The sequence below is a fragment of the Thermobia domestica genome, chromosome 9, assembly GCF_964235325.1.
Source record: "Thermobia domestica chromosome 9, izTheDome1.hap1.1, whole genome shotgun sequence".
Taxonomy (NCBI): domain Eukaryota; kingdom Metazoa; phylum Arthropoda; class Insecta; order Zygentoma; family Lepismatidae; genus Thermobia; species Thermobia domestica.
In genome coordinates, this window is record NC_137462.1 from 33,713,061 (window position 1) to 33,737,322 (window position 24,262).

The 24,262-nt window shown below is 37.0% G+C and overlaps 1 protein-coding gene across 1 annotated transcript in view; it reads right to left on the reverse strand.

The window, feature by feature from the left end:
- The window catches only part of LOC145694537 (uncharacterized), a 105,187-nt gene that overhangs the window by 52,494 nt on the left and 28,431 nt on the right, over positions 1–24,262 (reverse strand). Inside the window, exon 4 of the mRNA XM_081770852.1 lies at positions 15,282–15,599. Within this exon, the coding sequence (XP_081626978.1) occupies positions 15,282–15,599 (318 nt within the window). The remainder of the gene's footprint in view (positions 1–15,281; positions 15,600–24,262) is intronic.

Sequence of the window (24,262 nt, forward strand, 5' to 3'; positions counted from 1 at the left end):
ATAACAGCCTTGTTTGTTCACTTAATTACTTTTTACGCTACGTGACTGCCGGAGAACCTCATTAGTCCACGATAAGTGTGACTGTTTATTCAAAAATTCTTTTGTAACCTAATTTAAAATGAAATCTTTAAGTTTTACGTCCCACGGTTATGCCGGTTAGGCTAAAGGAGACGGTGATGATGAGTAATGAATGAAATGGTGGAATGAAGAAAGTGGGAGGAAACGGGAGAACCCCGAGAAAACCCACGCACACGGTGTTTGTCCACCACAAAGTTCACTTGGCGGGGGCTGGGATCGAACCCGGGACCCCAAGCACCAGAGGTGAACGCTCTACCACTGAGCCACTTCTGTTTTTTTTTTTTCAACTCACAGTTGTGTAATGAAACTATGACATGAGTTGAGGAAAAAAAAGGAGTGACACACACTACGGTGATGTTCAGGAACAGTTCCTCGTCAGTGGGGACTGTAATGGAACTATGACATGAGTTGAGAAAAAAAAAAAGCTCAACATATTGCAAAAAGGAATATATCAAAAAAGTTTAGTGAAATAACTAGCACTGTTTTCTAGTAATTATATGTAAAAAATGTATGTGTACTTAAATTAGGTTACAAAAGAATTTTGGATAAACAGTCACACTTATCGTGGACTAATGAGGTTCTCCGGCAGTCACGTAGCGTAGAAAGTAATTAAGTGAACAAACATGGCTGTTATGGAGAACCTCAGGGTCTGACTGAGGAAATTTATACAATATAAAAAGGTAAGGGAGAGGACCAAGGATCATCTGAGCAACCAACCAGCATCTCGTCGAGTAATCGACCAGCATCTACACAACATGGGTCGAAAATTAACATTTATACCGTAAGTTGTATTTTTCATTAGTACCAAAACGCTGTCATTTATATAAGGCTCCAAGCTTGTCGGATTGGTCTCCTGCGAAAGAGCATAATCTGAATTTATATTTTGGTCTTTAATTCATGTAAAATAAAGTCTTGCTTGTTATAGAAGGAAATTATTAATCTGTTAATTGACATCTGACAGGCAAGAGATTCCAAACTACCTCAATATTTTAACATAATTGTATTTCCTGTTTTAACGCAGTTCGTAAAATTACCTCATTTTATATAATGTAGCTACTATTTTTTCCGTTATGTTATGCGATTTAAAAACTGGCATTTATATACTTAAAGAAATGTAAAGATGAATCGAAAACTAGAACCACATTATGCTTATCATTATCATTATCATTATGCTTATCATATATAACTTCTTGACTCAAAGTGATATTATGATGTAAGTTTCATATTCACAAACATCTTGCTTGACCTTTCATTAACTTGTAATTTTCTTTGATAGGTGTTTTGTTTTAACAAATTACAGGCTATAATCAACGCACAATTTCAAAAATTCAGTTTTAATACTCTTAAATTTGACTTAAATTAAGAAATGTTCATATTTACTGTATTGTAACAGGACAATATGCCTTCAAACAGCAAACACATAATGAAAAGTAGAGGCTGCTCCGGAGGGAAGTCACCGTTAAAAAATTAGTTTTCTTTCTTCAAGTGAGAGAGAAAAGATAACCTAATGGAATTACAAGACGTGGGACTCGATTAGAAACACTATTTTACGGGCCCCAGGTTTCCAACTAACTTGCATATATATATATATATATGAAGGGCTTGGAGTAATATAACTTTAAGCCACATTTATACGTATTGTGCGACGAAATTTATCGCTGCACTACAATACAAATTAATGAAGGCAAGAACACCATTTACGATATTTACTGCCATCTAATCTCAATTTTTGCAAATTTGTCAACAGCAACGGGTAGATTTTGTTTTTACAAATGCGGCTTAGCACTATATTGCCCCAAGCCAATTATTTATCTATCTATCTATCTATCTATCTATCTATCTATCTATATATATATATGTAGGGTGCAAATTACCGGGAGAGATGAGGGGAATTTCCCCCTCAATCACATTTTCTTCCCCCCCAAAGAAGTCAGCTGAAGTATATCCACCGGGGATGCTCGCTTCTCCCCCAAACTATGCTCAGTATAACTCCAAATTTCTTCGGAATGATCGATGCAAAACTATTCAGTTTTGGTCATTTCTACTTAAACCTGATTGTCCACTATTTTCAACGTTGTTTAGTTGAACTATATTATTATGACTATGGTTGTTACTTGCAACTGTACCTTCGTACCCTTCAGTTCGTCATCGTTCGTGAATTTGAATGTACTAATTGCGAATAACAAAGCCACATATGAATTTATAAATGTTCTTAGCGGTTGGTCAAGAAGAAGTAAACAAATAGCTTCTTCCACCATACTTGGCGAAGTTCGGACATGCCATATTCATCCTCTACATTTGTATCGATTATCATCCTATTTTAATTTTTGTTATAACATGTTATTTCATTTTCCAGTGTATTCTTTGTTAGTACATGCTCTTCATTCCCTAGTAGTTTGTGTGTATGCAACTCAAAAGTTGCAATTAATTTGTGATAGCAATTTGTGATAGCACAGCAATTACTGCCTTTACAGCTTACGGAAATGAACTTTTGAAACTGTACTCAAAATCTGAGTACATCATTCGTCGTTATAGGTATTCTCTCGTAAGTATATGTTAACGTACACGCTGGGGATTCGCTCCTAGTGAGCAGACATGTTAGTGAAGGTGATTTTTAGGTGAATAAGCGCATAATTGAAGATTTGTTTCAGCATTTGTTAATACGACTGGTTCTCCGTGTCATTGTCCGTGTCTGTATCATAGGTGTCCAAACTCGCGAGCCCGACGCTCGTGAGCTCGGCACTCACGCTCAACCGGGCTCGGGCTCAATAATTGAGCGCGAGCCCGAGTGAGCGCGAGCCCACTTGAGATTAGTGAGCGCGAGCCCCAGTGACCGCGAACCCAATCGAGAGAAGTAAGTGCGAGCCCGAGTGAGCGCGAGCCCAGTTGAGGGAAGTGATCGCGAGCGCGAGTGAGCGCGAGCCCAATTAAGAGAAATGAGCGCGAGTGCGAATGAGCGCGAGCCCAGTTGGGAGAAGTGATCGCGAGCCCGAGTGATCGCGAGCCCAGTTGGGAGAAGTGATCGCGAGCGCAAGTGAGCGCGAGCCCAGTTAGGAGAAGTGAGCGCGAGCCCGAGTGAGTGCGAGCCCAGTCCAGAGAGATGAGCGCGAGCCCGAGTGAGTGCGAGCCCAGTTAGGAGAAGTGAGCGCGACCGCGAGTGAGCGCGAGCCCAGTCCAGAGAGATGAGCGCGAGCCCGAGTGAGTGCGAGCCCAGTTAGGAGAAGTGAGCGCGAGCGCGAGTGAGCGCGAGCCCAGCTGAGACGGGTGAGCGCGAGCGCGAGTGAGTGCGAGCTCAGTTGAGAGAAGTGAGCGCGAGCGCGAGCGAGCCCAATGGAAAATGGCCATCTATGGTACAGTATGGCACTAAATTCATTGTACAAAAGCAGAGGAGTGATTCCTGAGAGTAAAACAAAAAAAAAAGTTCCAATAAACATAGGGCGAAACCCCCATCGTTTACTGTTATAGGCTGCCGAAATCATGAAAAAATAAATTTTAAAGGTTCATAGCTCCAAAACTATGGGACCTACTTTGGTCGGGTCAAGACTTCACTTAGGAACTAGTATGTGCCCAATACAAAAATGCGTGTTACATAATCCTGAGGTGCTTTCACAACAATTTTTATGGAGGGAATTTGACTACGGGCTTATGATATAAAGTACTCTCCAACTACCTCCATAAAAACTGTTGTGTGAGTACCTTAGGATTCTAAAACATGTATTTTTGGATAGAGCACATACTAGTTCCTAAGTGAAGTCTTGACCCGACTGCAGTAGGTCCCATAGTTTTGGAGCTATGGACCTTTAAAATTCACTTTTTCATGTTTTCGGCAGCCTATAACACGTAAACTATGAGGTTTTAGCCCTATGTTTATTGCAACTTTTTTGTTTGTTTTACTCTCAAGAACCACTTCTCTGCTTTTGTACAACGAATTTAGCGCCATACTGTATATACAGTGTTATATATATATATATATATATATATATATATATATATATATATATATATATATATATATATATATATATATGTGTGTGTGTGTGTGTGTGTGTGTGTGTGTGTGTATGTATGTGTGTGTACTTCATTGACTTCAATACAACTCTCTATGGACGGGAAGTAGACCAATGAGTCCTCAATATGAAATCAGTGCAAACTGTCAAATTTTGTTAGCAAACTGAAATCCACGTATGCTAGTTCAGAACTTTAAAAAAGTGAACTGAAATCTTTCAGTTTAACGTCCCTCGATTACGTCCATTAGGCCAAAGGAGACGATGATTAAATCAATTGAATAAGGATGGAATAAAAGAATGTGTGAGGAAACTTGAGTATCCCGAAAAAACCCACGGATACGATGTTACTTGGTCTGGGGTCGAACCAAGGACACCGCGCACCAGAAGCAAGCGCTCTACCACTGAGCCATCGTTTCCAACAGCAGAAGACGTAACTAGTAATAAAAAAAACCTCCAAGCCAAATAAATCATGCTCTGGTATTTTGTTTTAATAAAAAGAAAAAAATAATTAACCTAAAAATATAAAATACGAAATGCGAAACAACCAAGTTGGAAAATGTTACACACTAAATAATCGGAGAATAAAAAAAAAAAATTAAATGAAATTTTTGAGTTTTACGTCCCACGAAGGGTTGCCAACTGTCCCAATTCTGTCGGGACTGCACTGATTTCTGACTTACTTGTCCCGCATCCCGACCGGACACTTGTCGGGACGCATATTGTCCCGATTTATCGATTTTCAAAGTCAATATTTTACTGGGTCATTTTTACAAAGGAATATCTCATTCTTTTACACGCACAGTCTTATGTATAGAATCAATTTAACAATTTTTTGTTTTGTTTCTATTAAATAAATTAAAGTTGTTTTGTTTGAATTTTTTGTATGATGAGCTTTACTTTTTGTCAGTAATTCCTTAACAATGTTATGCACTCATTTGTGATAAAATCTAGTTTTCTTAAGTAATATTGGCAATCCTGGTCCCACGGTTATGCCGGCTAGGCTAAAGAAGATGGTGATGATGAGGAATGAATGAAATGGTGGAATGAAGAAACGGGAGAACCCTGAGGAAACCCACGTACACGGTGTTTGTCCACCACAAAGTTCACTTGGTAGGAGGTTCTTACAGTGTCGTTACATCCATTAGCTGGCTTAAAGGCATAATGCACATACTAAATCCTGACGACAAAATGTATGTTTAAACATTCATTAGTATAAAGTGGGAAATTCAAGACCAAAATGAGAATTTCTGCCTCTCGAGATGGGATTTTATAACGTTTCAGGTTGGCATCACTGTTTATTAGTATAACATGTAAAAGCTTCTTCGAAAGGGATAGACGCTAACGCACGGATTTTGAGCTAGCGCTTAATATTACCAAAGGCAAACATTTAATGACCACGCTATTAAGAATATTCTAATAAAATAAAAATGAAAGCAAATTCAAACTATTTCCGATCAGCCAATAACGAATGCAATTAAACAAATTATCAATCAATGTTACACATATGACCTTCGTAATAGGGCTGTCGTTTGTAAGCTTGAGTATCATATTTCAAATACATGCTACCACAACATGCAGGGTCAAGGTAAAATTAATATTTTGTGCAATAACTGATGTAACTTCTTTCAATGTGTGGTTGCCTCAATCAAACTGAACCCGCATGGTATGGCACTATCTCATTACTCAAATATTGGATAGACGTGTAGTATCACAGAATACTCTATTGACTTGCATTTCGAACTTTGGAAACTGCAAACAAACAAATCACTCAGGGTCTGGGCAACCAAGCGGAAATCCATAAAGTTTATCTCTCTATACATATATTTCCGATTACTGGTTTGAAATGTAAGAAAAACTGAGGATGCGAAACTAGTTAAAACACAGGGTGTCTATAAAAATACAATCATACTTTAAAGTGATGTTACATCGCTTTGCATAATCGTATTTAAATGAAATTGGTCACATTTAAAAGAAAAACTCACATATTTGTTCAATACCTCATAAACGTTGAATGTGGGCCCCACAAGAGGCGATAGAGACATCAAGAAGATATTCCCATTCACGCCACACACGCTTCAACATATGTGATGAAATGGGCTGGATGACAGCACTGATACAAGAACTTCCAATTCTTGCAGGGTTTGATGCAATCGGAGGTACATAGAGACACTTACAGCACTGATACGAACCTGCACTTCTTGCAGGTTTGGAGGCACTGGGGATACATAGACACAATTCTTTACGTAACCCCATAAAAAGAAGGCACGGCCCACAAGTCAGGCGACCTCGGTGGCCACTTGTAGAAGACATTATCATCATTTCCGACACCTCCAATCCATCCTCCTGGAAGCCGCTCAATCAGATGTTCCCAAACATGTAAATGCGAGTGAGGAGGTGCTCTATCTGTTGGAAAATAGTCATTGCCTTCTTCTACTTCTTCCAATTGTGGAAATAACCAATTAGTGAGCATGTAAAGGTAACTTGGACTTGTGACAGTGGCCTCTCGAAAGAAAAATGGGCAATAACGGTTTAAAACTTATTCTTTAATAACAACACAACACAACGAAAGGAAATAAATTTACGTTAGTACATTGCGGCATAACAATACAGAAACATAAAAGCTTTCCAAGTGACCTCCACTGTTGCCAATAACCTCTGAAGAAAATAGGCTAGATTGCTTCAGAAATAAGCTTTTTGACGCAAAAAAATTGCTAGATTTTGAACTGCTAACATATGACCCATATTGTAGATTTTAAACCTCTTTTTGTGTGTAGGATTATAAGTGAGTTATAGTAAAATTTAAAATGTTGAATTTTATTCGCTGAAGACTAACAATCAAAAATCCATCAACAACTTATCTGATTTGTGAAAGTCAACAGCCATATCGTCGCATGAAAACCAGAGGAACGTAACTTTATTTTCATAAATTTACAGGCGAGAGGACAAAAATAGTATTTTCTTAGAAAGATGTGTTTATAATAAGATGGTAATTGAGCTACATTACAACAGATGATCGACATGGAGAACAGATGGCGTTGCGTTCTATTTTTACCAAGTGGGGCTTTCAAAATTATGTTCAAACATGAAGAAAGCAGAAACCGCATTTTTTGGAGTTACGTTCCTCTGGTTCCCATGCAACGATATTATCAGTTGAATTAAAATAAGTCATCATCGATGATGACGCAACTAGCCGAGGCGCTGGAACTGGATGCACCATCGTTGAATTGTGGATTGATTGTGTTTGTGTAGACTGCCATTGTACCAATTTTTAGTAGTATTGCTTTCGGCAGGTCATAGGCTTTCGGCTTTATTTCACATGAATCATTATTATTGCTTTGAAAGTTTTCAAGCTATTGAGCTATCCTATTTGCTCCCTTTAATAAACAAAAACAATCTCTATGCCTTGAAGAACCGAACAGTTTATTAAATTAGTATTTAAAAACTCATTCTTCCAATGAAATTAGGGTTACCATATTACCCGATTTTAGCGGCTACCATCCGATTTTCAGGTCCCTTATTCGTCCCCAGCTTAATCATCTCTTAATCACGAAAAACTGCCCGCTTTTTTGGATTGGAGAAAAATCTAAGACAACTTTGTTGATAAAGTGTTGTTATATTCAACGTAAACAGCTACTACATCTCTGTGTCAATCTCAATCGTGATTGAGTTAAATCTGGACTCGCGCTCTGGCTCAGGCTGTGAGCTATTTGCCCAGTGCGCTTACGAAGAGCCGTTTGCTAATAAGAGATTTGCTGTAATGCACAGTGATTTTCTTTGTGTGGTTTGTGTGTTTTTAATGTACTGTACTGGAGGTTCTATAGGAATGAATGTTCATTTGTGGATGTTGTGATAAACATACTTGAATTATGGCTTCATGACTTCATATAAATTATTTTGTGTTTCTTAGAGAGATAGCCGTATGAACAATGTCTGCCATATATCGCTTGTTTTTTTTTAACTTGCCTTACATATATCCTTACAATTATAGATATGTTACTGTAATACTTACTTTGTATCTTACAATGCGAGACTCACATTTGTTGAACTTGATAAAACATTAAAGGCAAAAACTAAATTTGTTTTACTGTAGTTGCGTTACAAAAAGTGCATTGAAGTATCACTTAACAAAGAAATCACTAAAAAAAAAAAAAAAGTCCGAAGGATCCCAGTATTTGTAATACACAAGTTCACATCAGTACTTACGGTTTAGAATTCCAAGCTTTTCTAATTTTAAAATATGGCAACCCTAAATGAAATGCGAAAACTAAAATAATTAAAAAGTAGCAAACGGGGTTGTTACGGGAGCGACATTAAAATTCGTTCTGAGTCGATAAGTATTTTTAAGCTTGTATATTCTTTGAGTTTTACGTCCCACGGTTATGCCGATTAGGCTAAAGGAGACGGTGATGATGAGTAATGAATGAAATAGTGTAATGAAGAAAGTGGGAGGAAACGGGAGAACCCCGAGAAAACTCACGCACACGGTATTTGTCCACCACAAAGTTCACTTGGCGGGGGCTGGGATCGAACCCGGGACCCCTAGCACCAGAGGTGAACGCTCTACCACTGAGCCACCGAGTCGTTCTGACGCTTATGCAGAGTCGACTCTGCCATACTAAAGAGTTTGACTAACATGTTTCCTGCAGTAGTCAAGCTGTTAGTGTAACGCTAATCATACGTCAAAACGACTCTGCATAAGGCGGATAGCATTTTACCCTATAGGTAATGATTCTGGTGTGGAGAGTCGAGGAAAGACACACTTGAGGAAATTACTCTATTTCCGGTGATCAGTGAGTGCTTGTTCACCTCTGGTAGCTGGATCAATTCCAGGTCGCGTGAGCTTCTAACCAAAAACAGCAAACTATCAAGTGAATTTTTACTAAAGCCAACAAAAACCATTTGGTGAACAAATCACTAAATTGGTAGTCATGTCTAATTGTATTGATTATTCGTTAATTTTGTCTGTACAGAAAAACTGTCTTCGTCATTGTTCTGAGGTGATGGATTTCACTGAGGAGGAGCAAAAATATACCATAATAAAGTATCTGATTGGTCGTAGTGAAAAACTTTATCAATACTCATCGTCAGGTGAATGAAGCTTTACCATTCGCTGAAAAGAAGTATCATCTCTAGTTCCAACTACCTCTGCTGTTGCCATCTTAATGTCTATTCTTCTTTTCAAGAATAGGGGATCTAAGTCGGGGCTGTAGGATGGGCGCCGTATCTCCTTGAGTCCATCGTATTTCATTTCAGCCTAAAGAACGACAGGTGTATGGACTGGACCAATGTTATGCAGTATGCACTCAATGCACAGCAACTGATACAAAAGTCTGCCTTCATCGAACTGGCGCAGCAGCTACACCCAGTTGAAACTGGTACATTACTTCTTTCATAGATGGCACCATATGCCATGAACGACTTAATACCAGTGCGAGATATTACAGTGTCAGGTCGGAAACTTCAGGAAATACTGTAATTTTTATGTCTATACTCATTTTCAAATATAACCCAAAGTTCGGAAAATCATAAAGTCAGTATTGATTTAGGTAAGTGGTTTGCAACTGGGACGATTTTACTATTTGGGAAATATGAGAGAGAAACAGGAGGAAAAGGGATGATATAGAAAAATGAAAAAAACAATGTTGGTAATGTATGCCTATACACGAATGAACGAGTACTATGTCTGTAAAATAATTGAATACGCTATCAATATTTCTTTTGGCTACAGCTACTATCTTCTGTCAACGTCAGTTTTCTTCGTGTTTCTATTCCTCGACGGGGTATTTACTGAGAAAAGGAGCATACAACTGCAACGTCACAGAGCATTCAGTTGCAAATGAGTAATTATTATTGCTCTCTTTTATTTTGCACTGTTTTTTATCAGAAAAAACTGTTTTCCAGATAGCGGTATAATGTATAAATATGCGCAATCAATATGTTTACTACGGAAATCTGTACGAAGCATATGATATCCATATGCTACACACGAACTCCCTATTTCCCATTTAGATGTTACATCACAGTGCTGCAAGATGTTTGTCATCTAACAGTCTTCCGTATATTACATACGGATACGTATGTTACATAGTCAGCTATGTGTTACATACATTCATCTGTATGTGACATCCTTACCACCTATACACAGTTCTTTCTTTCATGCGTAAAAAAGGTATAGATGGAACACTTATACGGAAAATACGTATAGATGGAACACTTATACGGAAAATATGTATAGATGGAACACTTATACGGAAAATACGTATAGATGGAACACTTATACGGAAAATACGTATAGATGGAACACTTATACGGAAAATACGTATAGATGGAACACTTATAAGGAAAATATGTATAGATGGAACACTTATACGGAAAATACGTATAGATAGAACACTTATACGGAAAATACGTATAGATGGAACACTTATACGGAAACTACGTATAGATGGAACACTTATACGAAAAATACGTATAGATGGAACACTTATACGAAAAATACGTATAGATGGAACACTTATACGAAAAATACGTATAGATGGAACACTTATACGGAAAATACGTATAGATGGAACACTTATACGGAAAATACGTATAGATGGAACACTTATACGGAAAATACATATTGTAAAACATGTTTTCAGTTATACGTTTGCTGCAGGATTTTACATATGGTCGTACGTTAAGTATAAAAACTACAGAATTTACGCATGTAACCTACGTTTTAACGTACGCCACATACGTTTTTTTTCTCTGTGTATGAACACAAAATTATTGGGAAATATATCAGTTATACAGTATGGGTAACCAGGGCAAGAGTGAGCAGTTTTTATAAATCAAAGAATTGTGGTGGAATGGTGACAGAGAAAAACGCAATATGTTCTCTATGTGAAAGCCTGTTATCTCTAATAACATACACGAGTTTAATTGCGGCAAATCAAGCAGAGGATACAGAGGAATAACATAGTTTTCACGAAGGAAAAATTTTGTACTCTTGCCCCATGTGGTGGGGTAAGAGTAAACAATGGTTGGGGCAACGATGTACAGTAGAATCAAAACATAGAAACGTAGCCATAAACACCAAAAAATACATTGAGTCATAGATATATATGTACTGGTTACATGGAACTAAAGAAGTTATGTAATACCAAAGAGATTAGTGTCAAATGGAACTGCCAATAAATGTTACAGTACTGTATATAATACATGTTATAATTACAAAATATGAAAATAGGAGAAATCGGTTCAACGTTCATCACGAAGCACAAAAATGTTACTTGCAGTGCACACAGTGGTCACACACGTACACAGATTTCCTTTGCTTAAGATTGGAACATTATTCGTGAGACCACTCGCATATGATACAGGAAATCCTCATTTCACCGTTTGGTGTATCTGAAAACAATTTCCAATTGAATTGGGTGGGTGTACCTATGAGTGTGGATGACTTTGATGCGCATTTCTAGCTTCTTTTGTGTTCCAGTGCGACATGACATATGCTCAACAACTCGGGCTGCGAAATTCTAAACGATAATGCAAACGTTCTGCTACTAGTCTATAGCCGCCAACTTCTGTCTTACCTTGCAAATGTTTTTTACTCAATGTTACGCGTTCGCTCCTACATTTTCTTTACCCAACTTTAAAACAAGCGGCAAGTGTGAACGTTCACACCTGCCCCATACACTCTTGCCCCGCTTCAGGTATCTTCCAATAATTGCCTGCCATCTCCCGCCAGAGAACTTTTTTCTCTTGCGTACCACTGATAAGAAATACAAACTTATACAGCTTTTCCAGCAAATATTTCCAATCCTGCACCTTCAGCTGAAACTACGTTATAAACTGTGACACTTACCTACGAATCTTTTACTTCTTTCCTTTTGCAACAAACTTTCTACTCTGCTGCTCTTCACACTGCACGCACACGGCTCCCCTCCTCTTCTGTTCCTACATGTGTCATGCCGAACTAATTTTCAAAAATTCGTTTGTTTACTGACCTTGCCACTTCTTCGTCAATAGCATTTTCACTCTTGCCCCAGCGTTCACTCTTGTCCTGGTTACCCATACATGCTAAAGTATTTGTGAACAAGAGTATGCATTACCCGAAAACTAACAATTTTGATATGGATAAATACAGTGGCGGCCGGTGGGTTGTGGTTTTGGGTGTTGCAGTACGAACGATCGGAGACAGAAGATATAAAGTGGACTCATTGACTAATCAGCATAACTTTAGATGCAAATGCTATGTAACATGTTAAATTAAATAAAATTCTGTTTTAAAAAAATAAAAAAATGCAGAACATTTAATCCGATTAATCACCTTTTAATTAGTAAGTTCATTCTTCTCTCTTTGATTGGAGCAAATCTGTCTAATACATGCTGGTTGAACTCGCGTATTCTTATTGTCAGGTCTTTTTCGATGGAAAGCATAACCAATGGTGATAACCTTTCTTGGGACATTCAATTTCTTGAAAGTGTCAATTCTTTTTGATGTGAAAAAAAAAACTCTTCTTCTTTTACTGATGCCATAGGTACAGGTAATATTAATTTTAGAAGCTTTGTAGAGTCACTAAATATTTTTTCTAGATTATTGTGAACAATTCATTCTAGCAAACTCAGTCCCTGACAGTGATCCGAATTCCTCTTGAGTGTAGACTGAAGAGAGTTCGTAGCAGAGGTTAATGTTATAAAAAAAATGTACATTGAACACGCTTTATTCACAATTCATCTAGGGAAATTTAAAATAAATTATGGAAATGTATCTAGTGCATACAACATTACTGCCATAAGATGTCCTGTAAATTTAAACCGTTTTTTTTTTTTCGAACACTCTCCTGAATTGCACTTTGCTTGTTTTGTCTAAGCCTTAATTGTAGATTTTTCTCAGTTGAAAGCTGGGTAATTTTTCTGCAAGTTATTTACAGAAGTCATGGTATGCAATTCATTCAGAATTTGTAGGTTATGTACAGAATTAAAGCACACACAATAAAATTAAATCTAATAACTAATAACCAAAACAGCTGATACAAAAAGAGTTACTGGTATATGAATTGCGAATGTTAGATATTCATACATAGGGCTGTCAACTGGCCGGCTTTGCATTCAAATTCATGTTTAAAGAGTGAATTTCATTTTCTAAATCCAAAATTGTCACGTAAAGATTATTATATTTATGTTCATCTGTTTCGATAATTTTAAAGAAATGGTAGTTACTGGTAAATACAATAAATTGATCAATGCCTATTGATCAATTTTAGTTTCTCATTTATAGCACAATGTATCTATTAAGCTTATTAGTGAATGTTCTAAGGACATACAGAATATATGTGTTAATGCACTTTTGTTCACGATAGTACATTTCCTTTCCATGGATAGGTCTGAACAGAGATACTTAACGCTGAGACCTATATCATAAGGATTTTGAGGTTATTTTACAGAGTTGGCAACTCTATTCATATGTCAGTGTGTGTGCGTAAAACAAAAAAAAAAAAAACTACATTCCAAATCATCCGTCTTGGTTGTTACGCAATGCACGATGAACACAATATACTTCCACATGAGGCGAAACAATGTTTATCAACGTTCTGGAAAGCAACCTTGAAACCCGCCAGATATAGGAACAACATGTTAGCTGGGAGGGGTTCAAAGTATTTGAGGAAGGTCCAATACGTCTGTACGAACCTGTCTTATACTGTACACGAAAAGATAAGTAATTCTTAATTACTGTCACCTATATTTTTAGAAAAAAATGATAGAACGATTATTTCTATAAGAAAAGAAAGAGTACATGATGAGGCGTAAAATAAACTATTTAGCGTACATCAATCATTTCTTTGTTAAACAAGTATAGTTCGTTAGGAAAGTCTACAAATGTTAGTCAAGTTTCGAAATTTTTGGGAGGTCCGGACCCGGTGGATCCCCCTCGTGGCTACGCCTCTGAGCATTGCTAACTAGTTCCAAATTCAATGTGGCTTTCACCACCATAAAGTTTTATCAAGAGTATAAAATAGACTTATTTTATAAAAGAAATATGTATATACTAAAATACTATCCACAGAGGGGGAGGGGGTTCTGCATATTCACTTATTAATATTTGGTTCACAAATTACTGTAGAAGAAATCTTCGTTATCTATATAAGCTAAGAATTAACTTGTAAATGCGGATCTACTTTCATTTGATTTCTGCTCTACTAAATATTTTCTTTCATATTTTGTAATTCTGCTATCACTTTTTTTTTTTAATTGTCATTATATTGATTTGCTTCAGTATAAGTACCGTAATTTAAAAATATGAATGCATAAAAACAAATTCCATTTGTTAATTGCTAGTGAAATAAAATTCAGAAAGCTTATTTAGCGCGAAAAACCTTCTCATTCACTGAAAGCCGTGCTGTGTTGCAGAAGCACTGCAACGACCAGACCCTTTAACTTCTGAGATAGGGGAAAGGAGACTTAACATTTGCTCCAATTCCCGCGCTGAATGAATCTGGTCGTTGCATGCTAGCTGCAACACAATATAAATTAGAGACTCTGTGACGGATTATTTTTCGCTTTTTAAAACGGATTAACGAAACGGACAGTTACAGAAGTAAAAAAAAATATGTTATTTAAAGTATATATGGGAGTATCAGAAAGTATTTTTTTCTGTTCTTTATTACTATTGCTAATAATATTTTTTTTCTAGAAATACTTTGGTCGTTGCGCAACGCTGCAACACTAACATTAGCCGCTACTGGATAAATAGTGTAATTATAATTATCAATAGATGTGAAAACCCTAGTATAGTGGTTGTTAATAAGAGCAACTAAAATTTTTCAATTATATATATGAAGCAAAATTAGAAACGAATTGCTTTTTCCAAATCACATGGAAATATGTGTTGAGAAGAAAAACTACATGACGGGGTTTTGAAGTCAGAGGGGAAAAAGAGTTTAATCATATACATCATGGTATTAAAGGAAGGGACAGCAACATTGCAATGTTATCGCCTTGTAATAGGCCTACATGTATAAACGTGCTAGCAACCGAGGTCTAAAAAGCACAACGAACGCCTCAGCTGAACACATCGGTGTGATAACATGGCAACACTGCTCCCCCAAAAGTCAATCCGTTTCTTATTTTGCTCCGAATATAATGAAGCTTAAGAAAAATACAACAATTTCTAATATTGATAAATCGGAAAGTTAATTGAATTTTACTCACTTTAAATCCATAAATTTCAACTGTAAACTCCAATTTTTTAAGATATGAAGATACTCCTTCAATATACACATGATGAGGAGTCATTTCTACGCCTCCGTATCTGGTATCACTAGCGTCTGGTCCCTGATACACCTTTACCAAAGTAATTCTGTCTTTCGATTCGCTACCGTCTTCAGGCCACCGCACTATACATGTTATATATCTCTTGAAGATTTTGAATATGTTAGGTTGCCTCACACAGTCAAACGTAGCCAACACCTCCGCTGACTCCAGTTCTTCGCCAAATGCCATGTCGTTGAATTTGCGACGAATCATTAACTAATCAATAAAGAAAGAAAAAGACATAAGACATGTTAATGATAGGAAAAATAGAAAAGAGTCACTGGTTACAAGTGTTCAAGGGCGCCAATCCTGGGGGGCCAGGGGGCCCGGGCCCCCCAAAGCTCATGTGGACCCCTCTATTGTATTTGTGAATATCCAATATTTGGCATAATTTGAATGCAATTTGTCTTAAAATCCTCATATATATATATATATATGAGGTCTGCATCTGAATGGGATCCCCCAAATTTACAGAGAAATCGGCGCCCTTGCAAGTGTTCATACTTGGATGAATTTCTAACTGGATTCTTTATACCAATTGGAGAATAGTGAATCCAATGGAGCTGTATTTGAACATATCCGTCCACGAGGTCACGAGAAAAATGATCTCAAAATTAGCATATAAATATGTATGAATATCCCAATTTTATAATAATTTTGCTCGTGCCTCATGGACAGATATCTTTGCTTGAATCAGGTTTGCTAATCATACGATGAACTATGAATACGGTAATTTAAGCCTTAGTGCCATTCATATGAGATAATGCCCTTGCGATGATAATTGGTGAATATACGACAATTTTAGTTTGAGGCACTCTTTTTTCAGTTTTTGAATTGCAAATAAATTGTAGATATGCATTAAATAATTATAAAATAAGATTTTTAAGAGTCATTTCCGTTAAAATAAATCAATAACGATTTGAGAATTGGCGAATGACAACTCCATTATTTAAATTATTACGTTTATGAGGAAATGGATATATTCTTGTTATTTATAATGTGTTAATAAGATTTTTTTTTTAATGATGAGGACAACGACACCGATTTAGAGTTCGAAACTGTAAAATGAAATCATTCAGTTTAACGTCTCACGATTATACCCGTTTGGCTCTGGAAGGCGATGATTAAGGCAAGTGAATAATGGTGGAAAAATTGGTGGAATGATAATATAGGAGGAAGCTATAGTATCCCGAGAAAACTCACGGACACGATGCTGTCCACCACAAACTAGCTTGGCCTGTGATCAAACCACGAACCTCACACACCAGAGATCAGGGAATAACAGACCATAAATGTAAGAAAACAATAGGTAACCCTCGGTTTGAAAGAGGAAAAGAAGTTACCAAACGTCCGCTTTTCTCCAGATTTCTTTTATTTAATTCATCACAAAAAGTAATATTATATATTTAATTCTCACTTGTTTTCCTTTCTTTTTTCTTTTTGTTTCTTCTTCTACCTAATAACATCGGACATTTGGCAATATCCACCAATCATAGTCCTAACAAGAGTACCCTTGTGGTAATGGTGTGAGACAAAACGGACAATACCTGTGATGGTGTGGTAGGTAATTCATTTGCCATAAGCACTTCACTGAAGTTCTTGATCTGCATTGTACGTGAGAAACAAATGCAACTTCAATAATTTGATTATGTCAGTTCTGCTTGGTTTTTCTTTGCATATATCATTCTCTTCGCAATTGCAAGTGAATGTCTGCTATACTCTCTAATGTACTAAGAGTTTCTAACAAAATTGGTATGGAAAAAAAAATAAAACCGATATTTTTTTTTGCTTTTTGAGCCTCTTTAGCTGAGGTAAACTCAATATAACATCAGTATTCTACTACCACTCCATACTCTCCTCACATACTGTGTAAGCATGGGACTGATTATGTATAGTTAATTTGGTGCAACTTTAAACTTATCGTCTTTAGCCTTCATGCCACCTTAGTAGTATTGGTATAAGTTCGCCATGTACAGTATTTGCGCACGATTTTCTAAATTTTTGAGCTCTACTTGAAGTGAAGATACAATTTCAATCACTCTTTGCACCGATATAAATTTTGAATGTTCTTGAATAGCTTGCTTCACTTCATTCTGTAGCTCCGTTTAAGGCATCTTGTATTGCGGTTAAATTTTTCATTGTGGGCAGCAAAGAAACACTTCATTAAAGCGTCTCAATTTGAACCTTTAACGTGCTGACTATGCCAGATAGGCTTTAAGCTTCTTCAATGGCTTTTTCAATCTTTATTATTTTACACTTTATCGCTTCTACTTCTTGAGATGTGGTAATCCATTTACTGTCTCTTCAATACAAATCAAGTGTTTCCAAATTTCATTAAAGTTGCTTGTCTTTTCAAATAAAGTGTTTAAATTTTCTTGAAGTGTTACCAGATCACTTTTCTTACGCATACTTTTCGAAGGAAGTCAGTTTGTATCGCTGCTAAAACTATGCTGTAAGAAGATTAAATCGGTTGATAACTCAAACTCATCGACTCGTTTGTTAAGCTCAGCTAAGGCATTCTTTAAGATTTTGATCTGAGAAGTATTGCGAACAACCTCTAGCAATGCTTTGAGGTCAACTTGAAGATTGGTGATCTGGCGTGTGGTAGCTAATAGTACCTCAAACTCTCTAATCTTACTTGAACTCGGTTGTTATAAAGTAGTAGTTGGCTAATGCCATTACGAAGCGTCTTGAGACCTTCCTTAAACGAATCAATACTCATATGAAGATTTGTATTGATCTCATTGAGTTCATCACGTGTCAGATTCTTACCTAGTGCTTACTGCAAAGAGCTGACTGAAGATGATAATTTAGGGTTCACATTCGCTAACGCGTCAAGTCTCTCACAAAGAATTCCAATAAGGTTTTACACCGAACTGGAATTGATATTATTTTGCAATAACGTCAGCTCTTTCTTTAGGCCTAGAATAATGGCTTGGATCTCATTCCCATCCTTTTGGGATGCTAGTTCATGGTTCATGGTTATGATTGTTTCAAATTCATTATCAAGTCCCTTAAATACGACGAGCAGCGTTTCTTTTGCTGAAGCCATCTCTGCTTATGACACTAATGGGGAGATTACTTGGAGCAGTTAACTCAGTTTTGAGTCTTGCAAGTTTTTCTTGTAGTAGAACTAACTGATTCGTGTTTAAATCTGGAGAGTCGGAAAGAATTGGGTATTCATTCTCCCGATAACGTCTGTGCACAGATATGTAGACACGGTGTGTAGGAGGGATATTTATATTACTGGTAGTGGTATTTATATATACTATTAGTGGTGTCATTTGTATATACTACTAGTACTGGTATTTATAACGACAGCTAGTATTCAGAACATAGTTTATATTCAGTAGATGGTAGCTGTTTATAAAACTATGGTAATGTATGTATACGATATGCATTAATAATTATTACAAAATAAATAAGTTATTACAAAATACATACAAATGTTATTTAAAAAGTAGTTAACAAGGAACATAGACAACATGGTAAGTCATCAATTAACGTTGAGTTCATTCTTCTAGTCGCTGCCTTAACTTAGATTTTTGGGTAATTCAAATTCTGGTCACACTGTAGTTTCTATAGATGGCAACACTGAAAATTCTTCCGATTCATATTTTCGGGTGTAGAATAGCATTATCTATTATTGAGGTAAATTACATTTCATTATCTCTTTTCACTTACGAAAAACTGGCAAAAGAAAAATTGTTAGCTTTTGAAAAATATTTAGTAGTCTGCCGCCTTAAGACACGGAACGTAAACAAAGAGCTTACGAACAGAGACATATGGTCGTCATGTTGTGCAATTAAACTGGTGCACATACATAAGATGCCACCAGTGTGGTGATGAGTACGGAAGCGATGAACAACAGATTTGCATACAACGACGGTTGAGAAGCGAACTGCGGAATGTGACAACACCACAAGACAACCGGAATCTTATTCGCATAGGATCATCTACGTCTTCCAAAATGTTAGCTCAGCACTGCCGTAGGATAACGGAATTGGACTTCTCTGCGTCAACACATTAAGGGCAATCTTCTTACTAACTGCTATTTCATGGAATTTATAGAGTCCGAGGTTATACACATGCTTGAAACAGCTCTGTATCCATATTTCATCAAAGAATGGCGGCCACATGTGTGCCGACATGTTCAATGGTCCTCCGAAGAATGGCTGTTTTTCTTCCTTCCGTGGCCTGCACGATCACCCGATATGTGGTCCATCAAACATGTGGTATGGTTATAATGCATCTAATTCGTCACGGTCTTCCACAATATAGTGTCGATGTCTTGCGAGCTTGCATTCAAGCAACGTAGCAGGTGGTTCTTTAGGAACATATGTAATGCCTGTTCAATTCGATGTCACGACATATAGAGTCTCTGATTGCAGAGCATGGAAGATGTGCATATACAGTTAATCAAAATTAGGATTGTTACACAGTTGTAAAGTTGGAATAATTTCTCTAGAGTCTTGGAATATTCGATTATATGAATCTGTAATATAAATTTCATTCCAGCCAGGCATACACTGAGAAAAATCCGTTCTCCGGACAGCGGGATATTGTACAAATATACGGTATCTTCTTGCTTACTACAGAAATCAGTACGGAGTATTCGTTATCCGTATGCTACATAGGCACTGCTCTTAGATGTTACATTATGCCGTTGCAGGATGTCTAACAGTCTTCCTTATATTACATACATATATGTATGTTACCTTCGTCAGCTATGTTATATACGTCCACTTGTATGTGAGATCCTGACCGCTATGTTGTTTCTTACGGAATGCACGTACAGATGGAACACTTATACAGAAAGTACTATAAAACGCGTTTTCAGTTATACGTTTGCTGTGCGTGAAGTCCAATACAAATGTTACATACGATTTTACGTACGCCACAAGCAATTCTTTTCTCACAAGTAGACCTCACCACTTCGCCGTTGCGTTAGCAAAAGGAAACAACTACTGTCCTAGAGTAGGGTTGAATATAAGATATTGACAAAAATTTTAGCTGCTAATGAGCACTAGAAATATGGGAAAACGAAATAGAAACATGAATGTGGGAAAGCCATCTACAATATAATTTGATAGTTGCAAGACCGATATTTTTTCGAAATAGATAGAGGAACAATTGTTATGATTCAACTATATAAATCGAGTTAGGAGGGATGTTCTTATGGCATTCCAGATCATGGCCGCCATCTTGAAATCCGCCATATTGGATCGACGTCAACTTTTTCAAATGGAAAGAGAGCCATGTGAGGTATCAAACAACAATGATTTTTTCCACCCAATCTCATAAACTAATTAGTTTGTCCATATCTAGAACGGTTTACAACTTATAGTTCTTTCAATGTTGAAAAATTCGTTGTTTGTAGCAGATAACACATAACTATTGTGACAATAAATATACCTCCAGAGATAGCATTCTTACTGGACAAAATTAGGGCAATTCAAGAAATGCAAGTCCTCAGCATTCACAAAAGGTCAAAACAGAATTTTGCAGAGTACCATGAGCACCTAATAAAAAATGAAGCGTCACAAATATCACAAAAGTTAATGCCGGAAATATTGAAAGCGTGCTTCAACGGCACTTCGAACCATTCGATCGGCTCATGAATATATACTGATTTACAAAATGCTTATTGAATCATTCCTGTGAAGCGAGGAGACTGAAATTGATTGTACACAAGGGAATGCAGAGTGACAATAGTATCTCTGTCATGCAGTTTTGAATGGAAATGTACGTCCTTATTGCATAATCACATATAGTACGCCAATGTTTTCTATTGTCTAAAAAATACATTGAAAGGTTGAAATATGCCGGTGGTACCTTTTGGAATTTGTCACACTTCCACTGATTTCCCAGGTGGAGCTATTGTACTTCGCACCTCTTCATTATTAAATAATTCTCAGGTATCCAGCATAAGTGAATTCCTGCTCCCTGTATTCGACCATTAGCAATTCACATATCACTCCCCTTCCACACTAGCTTCTTGATTGTTTATCTCATGATGTGCCTTCTCTAGAATATCCAGAGTGTGTTCCATTTCGAATTCCAATTCTTCATCCGCTAGGAATCTAATTATGTCATCTGCGATTACTCTTTCCTGTTCTGATATATTTGTTTCATTGTGCTTGAATCGTAATGTCTGTAACTGCTGCAGGAGGTACATAGCAATGTTTGCCTTATTTAACGCCATGGTGTGTCGTTTTTTAGTCTAGACTTGTTGCCTGTACACACTCTCCCTAACACACACACACACACACACACACGCACGCACATCACAGAATCACAGGCTTAATGCAATAAACGAAATAACTATTACTCAAACCCTTCCAAATTCAAGGGTAGAACTCACAGTGAGAATAATATATTTCCTGCACTTGTCTCCTTACAAAGAGTTTGTCGCTGTAGAATGGTACACGGTGCACGTAAGCTTCTACCTTATACTGTAGCTGTTACGACCAGAAATGCAATTGGCAACCAATATTGCTATTCTCTTCATCGTTGTGCCCCAACTGCTTATAGTTTGTTTGAATCTACAAACGCACACACGAAGTGGCGAGGTCAGAACCACTTTATGAATGCTGAGGACTTTCATTTCTTGCATTGCCGTAATTTTGTTCTGTAAGAATGCTGTCTCTGGAGCTATGTTCATTGCCACTGTAGTTATCTGTTACAAACAACGAACTTTTCAACATTGAAAGGACTGTAAGTCGTAAACCGTTCTAGATATGGACAAACTAATTAGTGTATGAGATTGGGTGGAAAAAATCATTGTTGTTTGATACCTCACATGGCTCTCTTTCTATTTGAAAAAATTGACGTCGATCCAATATGGCGGATTTCAAGATGGCGGCCATGATCTGGAATGCCATGAAAACATCCCTCCTAACTCGATTTACATAGTTGAATTCATAACTATTGTTTCTCCATCTATTACGAAAAAATATCGGTCTTGCAATTATCAAATTATATTATAGATGGCTTTCCCACATTCATGTTTCTATTTCGTATTCCTATATTTCTAGTGCTCATTAGCAGCTAAAATTTTTGTCAATATCTTATATTCAACCCTACTCTAGGACAGTAGTTGTTTCCTTTTGCTAACGCAACGGCGAAGTGGTGAGGTCTACTTGTCAGTGTATCTTTATTGCTATTGCTATTTTCACAGAGAGTACTGTACTTGTCTTTATTTTAAAGTATTTAGCAATTATAATAAAAGAAAATAGTAATTGAACGTAGAGTATAAGAATTTGCAAGAAGTTACTAAAGAAAATAACTACTGTTTGTATTTTTTTCTAATCCATTTTTAATCTCAGTATTTGACGTCATAACTAGCGGAAAAGGTTATCTTTCGCTTTGCTTTTAGTAATATGTGCGTGTGCATTCCCGCCATTTTTATCGTTTTTTAAAGATCATTCAATTAATTGGTGCAACTAAGAAAACATTTTGATTCCTTGAAAAATGAAACTAAAAAAATACGCTATCACAACCTAATATAACTTCAAGGTTAATTCAAAGACACTTTCAGGACTATCTTGGTAAGCTCAGGAAGCGATCTGTTGACACTACCATAAGCCTAATTTTATAATTTTAAAATCTAAACAGTAAATTCCTTGGCATTCGTTAGTTTTTCTGTCTTTCTATAAAGATATTCCCTACGCTTAATTTATATAGCTGATTAATTGCATCAAACTGAGTCAACAACCATAACATTGTGTCCTCACGGGAATCGAATCCAGTACTATTTACGCCAAAGACATGCTATCAATCGCTATCATTGGACTACACAATAACACTTTTAATAAAGATTATATATTATGTCCAAGCTCCAAGCAGACTCGTATTTAGGCATTTTACATCCCTGGAACCAAGAAAATTTTGCACCTTTACCCTCTCAGCTTGTTTGCATTCAGATGCAACAGAATGTAAGAGCATTCACAGGACACGGTGAACGTGCATTGTTGTGTAAAGAAAGATAGAAGACCTCGAATACGTTTCCCAACAATGATCAGTGCTTCTTTCAGAAAACATGTGCCGGGGGCGCACTCTATTAACAAAGCCTACAGCTATTTGTTACATTTTTCTGAAGTACACGCAACAAGACGTTCAATTGTCACTCACTTTTCTGATCAAGGTTGGCAGTTACAGACACAAGCTACCATGTAATCATCCACTCTTTCTAAGGATGAGGTTAAATTTGCATTGAAGTTGTACCACGCGAGAGTGACGTAATGTCACGTGGTATTTAGCCCATTTTGCACACACAACTTTATTGATAAAAAAAAGTGATTTACTTGCGTTACGAAACATTGCTGAGCGAGCGAAGGGGGTTAGAAACTCCGCAGGGCTCGTTTTGTTCCGCCTTGATCCAGGCCGGTAGCCAGCCCAAAAATGTAGAAGGGGCCCGACTGAAGTTGGGGGGGACCGATCCAACCATATTATATTTCATACCATATTATAGTTCATTTACAAGCCTACCGTGAAAATGTTAAAAGGGCAGCAAATATTTAGGGTGTCCGGCCCCCTAGACCCCCTGGATACGGGCCTGCTTTGACCCCATGATAAAAACCACATGACATTACGTCATGCTCGGGTGGTGCATCTCCAATGTAAATCTAACCCCACCCAATCTCTAAATATGAAAAAAAAAAAAAAAGAAAAAACAATACTTTCAGCAAGGATCTTATAAAATAGAGGATCTGCCCTTACAACAAAATCTTGAAGCCATACGTCATAGTTTCACCACCCCTACTCTGCCCACTCCGCCCAATAGGATCGTAATGTTTTGAGCCAACAATCATGGCGGAAACGAAAGTAGCCAATTAGACGATGACAGAAAGGAGAGTAGCCAATCAGACATGCCGATG